Source organism: Mycteria americana, chromosome 2, assembly GCF_035582795.1.
Source record: "Mycteria americana isolate JAX WOST 10 ecotype Jacksonville Zoo and Gardens chromosome 2, USCA_MyAme_1.0, whole genome shotgun sequence".
NCBI classification, from domain to species: Eukaryota; Metazoa; Chordata; class Aves; order Ciconiiformes; family Ciconiidae; genus Mycteria; species Mycteria americana.
In genome coordinates, this window is record NC_134366.1 from 40,372,713 (window position 1) to 40,389,623 (window position 16,911).

Consider the following 16,911-nt stretch of genomic DNA (forward strand, 5'->3'; position numbering starts at 1 on the left):
CTCCTGTCCTACACAGACAGAGCCGAGCCCCAATCCCTCAGTGACACTCATTTGGGAACAATGCTTTGCTGCTCGTGAATATCTGTTCCCTAGGTGCTTCACAATTAGAGCTTTGTACCATTAATCCACACCTGCGTTGCATTTGTTTGTCTTTAAAAACGCCCTACATGTTCAGGGCCCGAACCAGTGAAAAGCCAAAACTGTTGTCACAGATTATGCTGACAAGGACAAATATGATGACACTGCCAACTTTGACACAACGTGAAGTTTCAAGTAAAAGCATTGAGCAATTTGGTGTAAGTTTTGTGTTTACAGAATAAATAGCAAAAGAATGAGACGTGGCAGACGGGACAAGAAGAAAGATTAAAAGTACAGAGGTGGATTTAAAACCCACATATAAACACAGAAGTTTGAAATTGTGTGGGGGCCAGAAATCAGTAAAGGGTAGAAATGAAGAATGGAAAGGGCAAAGAGGGGAAAAGATCTAAGCCCAACCACTAAATGAACCGCTAAAGAAGCCACATGAAAAGCAGAGGCTAGAGCCGCGAAAGGCAATAGACGACAAGAGTCCATGAAAGGCGGTGTGAGCAAGGTCAAGAGCAGCAGTGGGGGTAGGGTAACTCAGCTTTGCGTTAGCAGCCTATCTGAACAAGGAGATCCGTGTTTACATTATTTAGCACCCGTTATTTACCATATTCCAGTGGCAGTGTCCTGCAGCAAAGAAGTCAAACGTAGTACAATTGAACAATGTCTGGCATAAATCTTACCTCAGAAAGACACTGCGTTATGAAGGCTAGAAATAATATAAAACTAGACCTTTCCGCAAATATGTAGCACCGTGAATTGAGAGAAAGCATAATTAATTCAACATTTTACTTGCTTTTTTACATTTTATATCTAAATTGTCTAGTTTCTCAATTTGGCAAATAAAAGATATTAATATTTACTTATAAAATAATACTTTAGATTCCGATTTCCACTGTTTAACAAACAATGCATGATTTCCTACTTTTAAAAGGTTCAGAACTTGAAACATCAGGAGTCCAAAGTCTTCACAGGCAGGAAAGCAATGCTTAATCACAGCCTGAGTCACTGAATTCAACTGCCTTTTCCATTTCACAGCAATAGAAAGAAAAGCATTTATATAGTGTTTGATCCCCACATAAATTAAACCCATACATTAAAAAACTAAGGTATGCATACTGACTAAGCAGATGGACCAAGAAAATAATTCAGAACAAACCTCCAACCTGCTGAAGACCAATGGAGGGAAAACTAAAAAATCAGGAAAATAAGAGCGAGACAAGAAAAGCTGAAAGACATTCCACATGATGTGGAAATAATCTACTATTACTTCTGTTCTTTAGAGGTGTTTTATAAGTCAGTATTTCAAAAAAATGGAAAAGAATCTATCATCGCTACAAATCCAGCTGTAACTGTGTTTGAAGAGCCAGTACATTGAGAAATTTCTAAGAACTTATGAATGGAACAATGATAGTTAGCCAGCAGTAAAATTAATAAAAATGTCCATATCATCACATATTTACTTTAGCAACTTTAATACCAGATTTTAATATTAGTTTCATAGAAAAAAAGATTATCTGAGAAAAGGTTAGAAATACAGCAAAATCTTCTAATACCGAACTGTTGAATTTCACATTTTTCCTTCAATTTGCAGTATCTTTAAAGTACAGTATGACATATGTCTTGGCTATATAAGGTCTATTATTTTTAATCAGTTAAAATCACTAAAATGTATTTTGAAAAATTTGCACTTGGACATTGCTCTAAGACACAATTTTAGACTCAAAGAGCACACTTCTGCTTAACCCAGAAAAATGCCCCAAGATGCAAATCACTGTAATCAGCCACTCTCCCCCCCCAGTAAGTAACAGTTGTGACGCAAGGTCATAAATTGGGATGTTTTTCTCTAGTACAATGAAACAGAATGAAGGTTTCCCCGTGGAATTGGCAATGGATCTTTCTTCTTCTAAATATGCCCTTGAACTGCATATGGCTTCTAATCTACTACCCTCATTCCTTTTGAGTGCAGAGCTTATTATCCACCAAATAACTGGTAAGTATGGAGTCCAAATTTATCAGTCCTCATTCTTTTTCCCTGGCTAATGAGTAAAGAGGAATTAAATAAAAATATTTCCTTAGACAAGAGAAGCATATGGGCAATATGATTTTGCACGAGTGCCTCCTCGATCACATCCTCCTACTGGGACCACCCTGCGCAATCCATGCGGGCCGGAAGCAGAGGTGGGAAGAAGAGGAGGGACGGCAAGTGACTCGGTACATCGCTCCGCAGCTGCGCTACCATGAAGGCTGCAGGGCTCAGTCCTTCCCTGAGGGACCTTCATCCAAGCCTCCTCCCGCTGCTGGGGGGACCTCAAAGAGCACTCAGTTGCTGACATGAACTGGGAAACTAAGCTCTCAAGTGCAGGCGAAAGCTTTTTTATTTTACCCTTCTGTATCTCAAAAGATACTCTTATAATTGTAAGTACTTTTATAAACACTAACTCTGTTAAGAGTGCTAGGAAGCACGATATTTGATAAGATATTGCTCAGTGGAAGGACTTTACATTAAGCATTTAATTGTTCTTCCTTCATAGGAGATGTTACTGTATTTTGAGAGAAGTGCTTTATGTATATAAATGAATTGGCCATATATTGATTTTTTTTCCCTATCTGATGCTCCTTATCAGTACTTCACAGCTTTAATTAATATATTTTTATAAAACAATAAACATCTTTTTGAAATGCAGATATCAATTAGGAACTGAAAACACCTTCCTACCTGTAAACAAACATTGATACAATGAATCAAAAAATTGATTATGTGATTTCTACATTATTCAAACCCCAGTCCAGTTTGAGTCTGTGCTTTAAATATCTATTTTATCAGGATAGCTGTTGTAATTCAAAAGTTATCAAAATCCTGTGGTACTTAGGAGACTAAGGCTAAGGTCAAATATTTCTGGCTACCTTTTTTTGGTTTTGTCTTTCATCAAGATTTCATTTAGCTGACGCCAAATGCTTTCTGCAGAAAAAGAAAATATTTCTGTTTCAGTGAAGTTCTTACCAGAGGAGAACAAAAGGTGAATTTTGCAACCTGTCACCTGGCGGTCGGAGCACTGCTGTGAGATGTAGGAGATCCCAGACAGCATTACGTAATTCTGGATTTGTTTCAACATAGTACTAACAAACCTCTTACGTTTCACAAAATGAACTGCCATACCCTAAACTGTACTCTTGAGTAAGCCTCAGAAATACCGGAGCTGTAAAACCCGTTGCTCCCTTCAGAAGTCAGCAACCTTATCCACTGTTATGGCTGCCCTCAAACAAGACTCACAACCCAAGGGATGCCTTTTATATAATTGATTAGAATTAATTTTGGGTACTTATTGTCAAATGAGCAGATTCATTTAAGTTTGATAGATACTAGATAAGTAAATCAATAACTACTTCCTCAGTGAGACTGTGATCAGCTGCCTTGATATACTTCAAAGTCAACTATAACTACAGAGGAATAACATGCAAATGATTGCATTCTTGTTCTTCTTTCCTACAAAATATAGAAAAACAATGTATCAAGTAGTGATTTGGGTAGAAACAGGCTAGTTGAAACAGCTAAGAATTAGGATGAAATGTATTTTTCCTTTCTTGCTTTTACAGTTATCCCAAGTTGTAAATAAGTTCACACGCAAACTCCCTGTAGAAGTATTTTTTTAAAAAATCAAGATTTCTATTTCCTTTCCCTAACTTAATTTCTAACATTTAAACTGAAGACATGCTATCATCCTCTGTACAGAGATGAAAGAGGAAAATAATCCACAGCAGCTCCTAGCAGGAAAATTAGAGAAGGCTTATGCTCTTTGATGACTGAGCTGCTACATATTGCATGATGCTGTGTGCACTCACTGCTGAGTTCCCTAGCCAGGGAAAGGGGCTGCTTAAAACTTTCCTCTCTGAATGTGGAAAAGCTGTTAGGCTTGGCCTAATTATTTTAGAGGCTTATTAAGTAAACTAACTTTCACTGAAAATTTTGCATGCATTCAATACAGATTCTGCAAGAAACCCACCTAGAGCTGCGTGGAATGAGTGGGAAAACTAGTCTGCTCTAGATAAGGTCCTCTCTGGCATCCCTTCATGCCCGTCCATCTGGAAGACAGACCTGCACCTCTTCCCTTCCACCAGAGAAGCGGGAGACAGGCAGAGCTACAGCCCTGCAGGATGAAGGCACAACACGGACTTAACTTTATACTGACACAAAATCAGATGGAGGTGGAGAAAACGGAACCCGGGAATAGCTTTAATGTCCTTGTTCTCTTCGGTTCTTTGTTTTCTCCTGTACTGTTGCCTTTTTGCAGCGCATCTCTCTCTTAATGGTTTCTATTTTAAGCCGATCTCTGTGGGCCCTTTCCAGGAAGATGACTCCTGCTGAGGAGCTAACCCAAAACAGCTGCAAACTTTATTATGGATGCTGCCTTTCTACTACTAGGTCCTGATCAATGCCTTGTGAACAATCAACAGTGCCAGAATCATGTTAAATCAACTTTTTTCACCCTTGCTTTCCACTACTGAGAAGACAGCTCAAACTCAGAACGCAAAAGTACCTTCTCACTGCCAAGGCAGGCAGCAGTAAGGGGAGAACTGAGTGTATTACTTCACCTCCTTATTTTTCCAAAAAAGGAAAGCAAAAAAATCCCAAGGTTCCCATAGATGTCAAGGCACAGTCAACTCTCTGGACTCATATTCCAGTCCTTTTGTATGACTGTTTTTATGAAATCAAGGCTTACAGAAAATGCTTCCAACATTTCCTGCACTGGTGATAGCAAGACTGCTTTTTCACTAACATTAGAGGGCTGGAAGGATGGACTGGGAATTTAGTTTCTAATAATCAATTTTTCTCTCTTGTCACAACACATACTTCTTTCCTACCTGAACTTGATCAGACTTTGAGCAGGAAAATATGCTCTCTCCTTAAAATTGGACAGAAAATCTAGAACTTAACAGTGGTTCGTGGCCTTTCTAGAAAGACTACAATGTATGACATAATGATATTGCGGTTTAATAATGCAGCTCCGGATGTTTCCAAGTACTGCATTTTCTTTCCAGCATTAAAAATACAAATGAGAGGAGTTAAATTTCCTTCTCAAACAATAGAGTTTGTGATCTAAGTGTTGATGAAGGCAACGCCACTAAGTAGCCTAACTTTCATTTATCTATCTCATTGTGAATGTCGACTCTTATTGTAACAACTACGCATTATATTAAAAGCACCACTCAGCAACATTTGAGTGTTAAAGAATTTAAGGATCTTAAAAATCTGAAGTATTAAATTCTTTGTGAAGTATTGCATTCTTTAAAACATTTATTTTACTATAAATTATGTATTTATATAGTATATATTTCTGAATCATGTGTCGTGTGGAGCACCAACACTTTATCAATATTTAATGTGTGGTAATGCTTGTGACATCAGAAAAATATGTGGTAAACAGTCACTAACCATCAACTCACAGCAATGCACAGAATTGTGGATGTACAGAAAATGAGGTTGGTAGGGTCATGAAGTCATTTTGTCCATCTCTTGCTCAAAGGCAAGGTCAACTCTTAACTATGAACTCCAATTTACACATGATAAGCAAATCATGCTTAACATATACCTTATGTCCGCGTCAGTGTCAAGGTGTACCGGGACAAGAGTGTATTCCCAGACATCCTGTGCTTTCAAAGAGAATATAAAAGAGTACAGACACTGTGCCTCCCATGGCAGGTGATCAGAGGGTGCTCTTCCCATCCAGAGCTAATTTTTTTGGAGAAATTTTGGCCCTGATGGTGATGAGAGACTGTACCATCCCACACTCCTTACATGAATGTACAGTGCAGATCATTGTTAAGACAAATATTATCTGTGCAGTAGCTATCGTTTCATGTGCTCCCTCTTCCCCAATCTACATTCTGCTCACTAAAACTCTTTACCCATGACTGCAAACACCTACTAGGACCACCAGCCTCTGAGCACCTCCAAGCAACATATTTTTATTAAAGTTCAAAGCAAGTTTTTTTTCTCTCCTGCGGAATTGCTCTCTTCCTGTTGCTGTTTACATTCACTAGAAATAGAAAAATTACTCTGGTGTGAAGTGACAAGCAAATGAGAATTCGTTCTGCGTAAGTGACAAACTTAATAGCCATAAGAAATTGAAACCTTTCCTAAGGGGAAACTATACATTTTCACTTCTTTACGATCGAAACACTTCCTTCAAACGGCAACAGATTGCAGACATTACGCCTTAAAATTGCTATGGTTGTGTAAAAGACAGTTATTGTAGATCACGTAGAGATTTCGAAAATGTAAGGTTTTCTACTTCTTGTATGGCTGAACTCATTAAAACTGTTTCTGATTTTACAAGCAGAATGATTTACTCAAATACCACTGTGGTAAATGCTACATAAAAACCTGGATAGATTGAGAGTTTTGAAAACAAACATCCATAAATGCCTGAAATTCCATTTAAAACATTCTTAAGGGATTTTCTATAATGCATGTCATATATAAAATAAATGACAACAAACTGTGAAAGCCGTTTTTAAAGCTTTCTATGAGGTCATTTTCCCCAGTATAGAATTATAATGTTATCTCAACCTGTGTTAATAAATACTTCAGAATATATCACTATGTATTCTCCTTTAATTGATCATTGTTTAGAGTTTTCCTTATCTGTATGAAAAAGACTGTTGTAGTTATTAGTTTCTACTGTGCTGTCAACCTAATTGCTTATGGTGAGGACCTATGGAAACAATCAAGCATACAAATTATTTCATTCCAGTTAGCTTTAGTGTTTGACCTGTGTGGGGAAACTCATGTGATGTTAAAGCATTATGCATCTGGTTATTTCTGTAACAGAAGTATACTCTGTTGCATTTTATGCTCTTTTCCACTGTAAAGACTTTATTACAAAAGGCTACTGTTGCATACTTTATTCTTGAAAGATTGAGGGTCAAAGAATGTACATTAACTCCTCCGACAACTTCTACATTTTGGATCAGGTACATCAACATTAAATTGTTTAAATATTTACCTGGTTAACTGATATTTAATAACCGTAACTGAATAACTTATATTGAGGGAGTGTGTTGATTCCAGTCTGTGCAAGTTTTGTCTATGTAAATAGCAAGATACTGGACAATTATTGGTTAAAATATCACATGCAAAAGGTTAGTTTACATTTCTCAATTAAAAAACACCCACACTTTGCTGTGCTATGCAGCTGGTGAAATTATGCTGTCATTCAGAAAAAAAGGATGTTGCAACTTATTTCAGATGAAAATCTACAGAGTACCCATGATTTAAGTATTGGATAGTTTTTGTTTCTTCTGAGGTGAACTGAACGTCAGTGAAGACATTTGATACTGACACAGGAGATAATATATACATCCAGTACATGTTACTAACGTAATTATTGTGGCAGCTGCTCAGTAAATGGTATGTTTCCTACAGCTATTCTAACCTGGAAGAAAAGCTAAAGCATCAAAACTAAAGACTACTCTTTATTAGGAAGGAATATGCAGTTTGGAACAAGCACTTTCAATTTTCAAGTAGCGTACACAAAGACATTATGGATCTTGACTACAACTATAGGACTTTTCAGTTCTCTTCAGGATAGAGGTTGATATAGCAAAGACACTTACTTGAAGTGCCATCTCCAGGAGGCAGGGAGGAAGGGATGGGGGTGATTTATAAACGTCACTGTATCATTCAAACTATTTTGTGTTAATTACTCACATGTATTGTTTAACCTTTTTTTTTGTAATTTTTTTGAGACTTTAATGTTTACCCTGTGGTTATTCCTTCATTTAAGAAATCTCAGTCTATTAACTATATTCTCTCTGTCCATTACAAACTTTTGTTTCTAACCTATAGCATTTCTGTAATAGAAGAACATACTAGTGTCAAACGTGCCATGAGGAGATGGGGCAGTACTCCTAAAATCAGTGTCACGCTATTAAAGACTTTTTAAGTATCCACAGAGTGTATTTGGGTTTTGTGTAAGACGACTGCAATTTCTGTTTTATTGCCTGAGAAGCTGGATGTCAGAAATGAATGAATTTGCTTAGTAGAAGAGTCTGTAATTTAGACTAGCTTCGACTTAAACTAGTAAAAAAAAAAAAAAAAGATATTGTGAGCCCTGAGACATATTTGTACCACTTATTCAGACATCCTTAGGAGTGGATTACTGACAGTAGTGCTAGATTTGTGCCGGCATTATAACTGAAAAGCAAGTCAACCCAAGCTGTGAAGTGTGGTTACATTCACATTAATAAAAATAACTAGAAACACATGTTAAAGGAAAGCCATTTTCCTCTGTTCGCCTTAATTTTGTTCCCTGTACTTTTGAATGTCTTGTGCAGTTTTGATAAATGTCCTGATTTTCTGTTTGCTACCTCTGTACAGTTTTGAGTCATGCTGCTGCTCTGTTCTGAAGATGAGGACTTTTCCATGTCACCTGGTCCATCTACTTACTGCAGTCCTCTTCAGAGAAAACAGTTGTCTGGGATCATTCAAGTAGCTCTGTGCCCTTCCTCTAATGATGACATGTATTCTGAACATGAAAGGCTGAACAAAGTGTGAAGAGCAAAAGAAACATATCATATATGCCCCTGCTCACCTGGTTGGTTACAATATAGCTATAATGATTTAAATTAAAGGTGGATCTTGAAGAACGTAATAATAAGCAAAACAGTAACTACGGTAAGGTTCAGCTATAATAATACCAAAGATCTTTATGGAAATAACGGGGGAAATTAACAATTCAGTCATGCCAGAATTTAGCTGCTACCAAGGTTTTACTCCTCTAAAGCTGACATCACAAGAGAAATCACTGCCTAAGAGATGCTGGGAAAGAAAGGATGGATTGTCAGTGGCTGCCAGCAGCAGGGAGATGTTCACCACACAAATGGAAGGAAGCAAGAAGCCGATGGAAATAAACACTGTGACAGGAATTTGCTGAAACTTGCAGAGAAAGATGTTAATTTAGGTAATGATGGGGTGCGTAAGCTTCATCATTTTAAATCTCCTTTTCATCCAGACTGCCAGGATGAAAGGGTTTGTAGGTGCCTACCACAGTTGGACTTTCAGGACTGACACAGTTGTAGGAAGAAAGTAGCTCTCTATCAGCTGAACTGTGTGTTTTTGACCTTAAGAGTTACCCTCAAGGGACAAAAAGGTGGTTTAAATTCATGGGGCATGAAGAATTACACTTTTATTCTTCCTACATATATATATAGCATGACCAGAAGCGAGAGTCTGAAAGTTATGCTATACAACAAATATTTGTTTCCCAGTAACCATTTCTGTATTCAGTGTAATACATTTGTTAATGTTCTTTACTTATAAGCTGTTTTTATAGGTTATTTTGCATTGTTATTCTTAACCAAAGGGGCAAACCCCTTAGACTCACGGGGCTGTGTTTGATGTGGCCTTTTTTACTTATAGCATTTCTAATCATACTGGGTTTATAAACTATGGATTATTTTATTTATGTCCCAAGCATAAGAGAACTAATTTAATGCACTTACTACCTCAACAAATGCTAAAGTATTTCATTTCAACCCAGGGAAGCAGAATAATTTCCATTTCGTTTTATCCTTACAAAAATGTCATAACCTTTCATCTCATCACATGATACATAAACCAAGAATTCAGTACTATCTTGCATACATTTTACAAGTACTGCATTCAGATCTATATTGGGCAATATATCACCCCCCAAATAATGAGCAACTAAGTCAACTTTCTCCTCTCCCTCCCCCACTGCAAATGATCTTTATAATGAACTGCATCCTTGTAACAGTTGCATTCACTGTTAAAGGAGGGATGGATGAAGTCAGTCTAATTAAACCTTTAAAGGTGCTATTTATTTCACACAATAACTAAAATTATACTAGCAACTATATCCTGTAAGTTTTTATTCCTGTATTTTTATATTTTCCCCTCCTTGTGCTGTGTTTGCAATAATCGCAGTGAAAAGGTGGCCTTGAACTATGTTTAATGAGTCTTCCAAATAATATTTGTCTGGGAGATGTCAGGCAGCGTAAGTCTAAGTGAATCTCACAACTGCCAGCATTGCCTGATGACTGTGGCAGGGACATGTCCTGTGATCCCATCCAAAGAGCTCTCAAAAGCCTAGGTTTCATTTTTTTGTTACTGTGATGCCATAACTTCTGGGCATTTTGTAAATATGTACAGTTATCTACAGGCTACCTATGAAAGCTGAGAGCTGGCGTGTCATTTCAGTGGCAGAATGCTGGTGGTGTTTAGAAGAAAGGGGGATGAAAACATCATCTTTCCACATCCCTTCCATAATCCACACTGGAGGGGCAGAGATGTACTGGAATACTGGTGAAGGACATAGCAACACAGTACGGATAGCAGAAGTCACATCAGAAAATGCACTGTAAGGACAACCCAACCAGCCCTGTACGGGTAGCTCAGAGAAGAATTTTTTTGCTTTGGCTTAGCGGAGCCAGCATGCTTAAGCGTAAACTTGCTAGATGCGGGTCAGAGCTGAGAGGTTTTTGTGATGTTGCCTCCAAGACAAGAAGTGATTTAAAAATCTGGATATTGAGCAGTGTATTTCTGAGACCCACCTAAATGTTTCTCTAGCAGCTGGCTCAAGTTTGGCAGTACCAGTATGAAGATGAAGTTAATAAAACCAGGCAGACTTATGTTTCTTCTGTATAATTGGGTACCTTTGCACATATTTCTAAGGTGTTGTGCAGAACACTGTGAGCTAACTCTTTGCAGAGCTGGTGTGAGTCCGCAGGGCTTATTAGCTGAGGCTCTATGCTGTGAGAAAGCACCTAAATTGCTTCTGAATCTCAGCTAGCTGAGGAAGCAACCTTCTGCATTTACATAGTGCTGCCCTTAAGCAAAAGCCAGTGTGGAATGACCTTAGTTTCTCTACTTTCATAAGCTGACAAATTGCCCATCAAAAAAGAATAGTTTCTATATAAAGATCCCCATATCCAAGTTAATACTGAACCAATGTTCCTTTAAATTGCCTCTCGTGAAAAGGACTTCCTGTACGACATGTGTAATTATTTGGTAAACTTTCACATACTTGGAGGTGTGAAACCATGTCTCTGTTGGAAACGAATGGTAGGTTCTTCTGTCTCAGAGAACAGAGATGGCTTGGTTCCTGTCCCTTATAAAGAGACGACATTTTAAAATTCAGCACTTTTCTCTCTGGAACAAAACTGGCAAGCTCATAAACATCCTTCACAATCTCTCATATTAGTACTTGCCTATGGAGGATTGATGCTTCTCCAGGGTTTTGATTTATTTTTTCTTAAGGGGCTGTGCTTTAATCCTGGGCCAGTGCTGACATGCTCCAAACCCTAAAGATAGTAGAATAGCAGATGGTGTCAGATGGCAGTGTCATTAACTGGTGTCACCTGAACTGCCATTTAACAGCACTGTGTTGGCTTGAGCCTGGGACGTAATGAAGCTTTGCTCTTTGAGACCCTCCAGATTGACTTCATGTTGAACTAACACCTCAAACTCAGTTCCATGTCAAACGTGAAGAACAAGTGAGGAGCCTTCCAGTAGATACAGAAACATCTGAGTGATGTTTGGGTGCATGCCTCTTAAACAAATTATTCATGATCTGCTCTAAGACATCAGACAGACGTCACATTTACCAGGGAAAATCTTCTTCTGAATGCGCTTGCTAGCTTGATGCTTTTCTTTCCACATAGTGAAAGAAAGGAGGAAACAGTCAAAATTCTTCAAAAAGTAAAAAACACTATGACATGTTATAATATTGTAATACTTAACTGGTATATTATGGCTTTCTGAATCATTGAGCCTTGAGGTATTTATGTGCACTAACAGAACAGTACCTCAAAGAAAGAAAAATGCTGAAGAACTTTACCATATAACTAAATGCACCAGGGACAATATTATTTCCTGAAAAAGGCCAGTGTATGTGAAAAAGTAACATCAAGAAAATGTATCTGTGATGATGCTGGAGCAGTAATAGCTATGGCAACTATACTTTTTCACTGTCAGCTGAGTAACATTCTGCATTTATATTGCAAACAAAGCCGCAGGACAGGCTTACAAGATTGGATGTATCTTCATTTCGTTAATGGAAAAATTGAACACAGGATTTTTTTTTTTTTTGAAAGCTATGACAAGCTTGTGAAAAAGGGTGGGAACAGAAGTAATATCTGCTTTCCTGTCTGGCCATTTTACATATAAAAATTTCAACATTTGTCCTTAGAGGCATTAAAAGGCATTCCACCTTAGTTCTTCAGTGGTTAAGGGAGACGGGGAAGAAAAGTAAAGCTCTTTCTAATGCATAGCCCTAAGAAGGAGACAAAGATCACAGAATGACTTTCCTCCGTTTTCATAATCAAAAACCTATTTCTAATTTCTACACATAGCACTAAGTAGTAGTATTTCGGCACCGTCATTCATTCCCATGGTAACATCCCCTGATATTACAAGCAGTTAATTATGTCATTGCTGTGTGGTACACTGTGTGGTTTATTTACGGGAGGAGATAAACATTTAATGAAAGCATCTTTGAATATATGAACAAAATAAAAACTACCGTTCTATCTGTCTGGTCTTTCTTCATGCTTTATGCAAAGAAAATGCGGTATTAGCAGATATCTGCTGAAACCTATAGAAATACAATGCTCTTGGTAAAGAAATGTAGTATCATCATATGGCAAAGAGGAGAATTCTGCCTGAGATTTTAACTAAACAAAATTATTTTCTAAAAAGACATAATATAAAAATATACTTAGTATAACTGGATTTGATATAAATAGATTATAAATTACTAGGGATTCGAAACAGAATAGATGACTTCATGGTTATTTTGATAATTTCTGAGCTACAACCCATGACATCTCTGTCATGAAGTAACTGCCCCTGACTGTCATCAGGATCCCCCTTGTAAGGGAAAGAACCTGAGAAAAGACAGCCAAAAATTTCTGAATTGTTTCACTGGAAACCACAAAAAGAACATTCTATAATTGTTTGGTGCCAATTTATAGTGCCAATTAAATAATTCTGTGGTGAATGGTTACTGGATATGCATTTTTATAAGTTTGAATTAATATTGCTTTGTTAAAAAGTGACCTGCAAATATAATGCAGTCAATATAGGGAAAAGAATATTGGTTGAGTAATAAAGCCTGAAAAAAACTGTTTAAAATGCCAATTTAAAAAAATGTGGTTTTTTTAAAAAATAAGAACCATAAACTTTATCAAATTTAAAAGGCAGGTCTTAGACTAAAAACCAGACATTGATAATTCTTAAAAATGTTGTCTAACTCTCTGTTAAAGGAATTAGTTCTGGAAGGCTTCTCAAATTTTATGTATCCATATGTTATTATCAATAATTTAGGTAACTATTAAATGTATGACTGCTAAGTCTGCAGTTAGGGTGGTAGAAGAGAACAGAGTGCACTGCAGAGTTACCTGAATTATTCAGCTAAAAACCCAAATGACAAGAAGTGAATTTTAATATATCAAATGGAAGGAACACATATGGAAATAAACATTTCCTGATTATTCCTACAGGATAAAATCCTCTCTTTAGAAAGCTGTGATTCACCGAATTTTAAAGGTCATAATGGATTATCACCTCAACCTATCACTGTATCAAAGAGCACTAATGTGATGCTGCATTAAAGATGTTTAAAGAGCGGAATGCCACATAAGAGTAGAGAGATGACCTTCCTTTTGCTAAGTAACCACTTTGCTGAGCCCATTGCTGGTACAGCATATCCTGATCTGATTAAGCCACTTCAAAAGGCGTATGAAAACCCTGAAGAATTGAAAGGAAAAACACAAAATGATCGGGTCTAAAAAGCAACCCATATAAAATGAATCTTAAAAGTGTCCTACCTAGCAAAGAAAGTGTTGAAAGATTACTTAATCAGTGCGTATAGGTAAGTTAAATGAGGATTTTCAACCTTGCTATCAAGAATGCCACAAGAGCCAAAAGCTGGGTGGTGAAGTCAGAAGAATTCAACCTCACAGGAAGAAGTAATATCCTTGAAATTACATGTCCCGACAGATTACAAGAGGAGTGATATAACTCATCATTATCTGCTCTGTGGTCTCTGAAATGAAGCAATTTTCATGGGTAAGAGATATCTGGGGGAGAATCAGACCAGGTGCAGTAGCAGCCCCTGCTAACTTTTCCCTTAACCCAGAAATGACCAGATACGCTCTGAGTTTTATTTTGCTGCCACTCTGAAGCCCCAGGCAGTGGATGGACACTGGAGATAACCCTCAGGGGGTGTTCTGTGATACTATAGAGAATCCATTTCCTTGGACAGCCTGCTGGCATGTGCTGCTCCGATCACCGGGATGAAGGTGATGGACGGACTTCAGGTCAGAAGGAATTTTGCACAGGTCAGACCAGCAAGAATCCTGGTGGTTTTTCTCCTGCCTTCCCATGGATCATCTGCTGGCTGATTTGGGGATACCTAACCTCATCAGCTTGCTACAAGCTGTGAAGGTTGGCGGTATCTTAGTCTCATGCTCTGTTTATTGAGCGTAACTGTTAATCTCTATAGGATTTAAATGCATGAATGTAACCCACATTTATACAGTTAATAGCCCATGATGTTGACAAGATGCGTGGGAATATTGTGAAGAAGTACAGGGAGTGGGACTCAGAAGAAACAAGGCTGGAAGGCTCTGAGAGCGCTGCAGGGGTGCCACGATGCACCCAGTGTACCCGCAGCCAAAGCTCTATAGGGGGTGGCTTTCCCTGTCCTGCGAGGCTAACAAACGGCTCCACGATGTTCTCGGGAGACTACTGGCTCCGAATGTTTTTGTTTCTTATATATTTGGGAGTAAGAGTTTAACGCCTGGATATTATCACAAATCTTTTGCTCTCATTTCATGGATCCAGTGCCGACAACCGGACTACTTCAAGTATCTTTGGTTTTATTCTGATCTCTAGCCTAGAGCAGTTGCTGGGGAAATGCCTGTACTTGAACTGATACCCCTGCTAAACACTCCTAGCCTTCTTTCCTAAGGGAAAGACACTTTGGCTTTTCTTCTTGACATAGTAATCTTTCCCCTATCATTTCAGTAGCTAATAATTTATCCCTTGCACTTGCTTCAGGTCTCATCATTGCTCATGTACCCTCACAGAAGCAATACAATACATCAGACTAAAGCTGTTGGGGTTAGAGGTTTACACTTGGCTTTTGAAGGCTGTGATTCCAAACTTTCAAATAACACAGTATTTATAGATTTTTCTAGGCTCATAACAGTGGCTACTAAAACACTCACATAAAAGAAAATGAAAATACAAGTATAATATGGCTTTCACATCTGATCTTTTTGACCTGGCAAACTTAGGTATCATATACTTACTTCTACCCACTGAAATATTCAACTTTAATTTATTTTGCTTAGATGTTGCAGGCTATAAATAAACCTTGAAATTATTGCAGTTGTGCCCTGATTTCTTAACAACAGTGCTTTTTCACATAACTAAATATACTAACTTTTGGAGTTCAGTTCAACACAGTTCAAAAATGCTGCTTTTATCAGAGCATAGCTAAGCATATTTACACCTGAATTGATTGAAGCTTTTTGGTTACTTTCTGTGATTTGTCTTGGCAACATATAAGTTGAATTTTAGATTGGAGTCTTTGCTGATTCTGTTCTCATTGTATTGACTTCTATCTTACTATATTTCTCCTGGTCTGAGCAAAATATTACAAACTAGACAGCCTATAGTAACACATTTTTACATACGGAAGGTGATCGGCATAGATTGTGACGATGCTACATTTAATGAAAGCATATGAATTTTATACAACTATCACTGCATGCATCAAGTATCATTCTGGGACTGTTGAACTGCAAACAGGCTTAAAAAGTGTAAGCTCACATGCTGTGAGCTCCAGCCTGTCTCTTACAACACAAGAAATCTGAGGAACAGACAAAGGGCATCTGTGCCAAAATGCCTCTACTTTTTTTTAGCATCATCGGTGGCTATCATACTCCCAAAAGTATGACAGTATAAAGATACAGTGTTAGGCAGCATCTGATGAACAACTGGGTACATCAATTCAATCTTCTTCATGGCTTATAAAATAATACGCAATGTACTACATAAATATTATTTTAGTTCTAATACAAACATGAAAAGAGCCTTTGCAAAGATTTACAGGTTAACACAGGGTACTGCACTTACCAAGGTGCGTGTTCATCATCTTCGCACAGTATTTGCACATGGCTTCCAAGTCATTTAGTTGTCCTTGTAGGAATGAAATCTGGGCCTCCAATTCCTCCTCCTACAATCAAGAGATTATTAGCATTAAAACCCCCCAACTTTCTATAATAGGCAGTAAAAGTGGTAAGCTAATCCTTGACATGCTTAGACATCTTCTAATTTTTCCTATTCCTTTGTTCTTGAGAAAATTTTGGAAATAAAGAGAATCACCTTCCAACTGCATTTATTAAAAGAATTTAAAATGCTTTTGTCATTTCATGAAAATAGCGTTTGGTTTTAATGTTTCAGTGTTTATGAATACTACTCTTTTTCTTTCTAGAGAGTCAAATAAAAATCTGTCTACGTTGATCCAAGAAAGGTTAACAATTCATATTTCTTTTACAGATTAGCTATCTGGTTTTGCTTGTGCAAACACAGTGCCACAGCAATGGCTGAACAACCCCACCAAATGAGAAAAATTCTCATTTCTGGTAGAGTAATTTCCACAGCAATTCCTTTGAAACCTCAGAAAAAATCCGTTTTTTATTTCCAGGCATATATTTCATGAGACCTTATACGATACCTCATGGATGCATTGCTGCCATATATTTTGGCATATTTATTTGAGTAACACATTGTGT

General features: G+C 37.6%; 1 protein-coding gene across 4 annotated transcripts in view; it reads right to left on the bottom strand.

Moving 5' to 3' along the window:
- The window catches only part of TBC1D5 (TBC1 domain family member 5), a 306,295-nt gene that overhangs the window by 11,892 nt on the left and 277,492 nt on the right, over positions 1-16,911 (bottom strand). For all 4 annotated transcript variants that reach the window (XM_075493115.1, XM_075493118.1, XM_075493116.1 and 1 more), the window contains one exon: positions 16,253-16,352. In XM_075493115.1, coding sequence (XP_075349230.1) covers positions 16,253-16,352 — 100 coding nt within the window. The remainder of the gene's footprint in view (positions 1-16,252; positions 16,353-16,911) is intronic.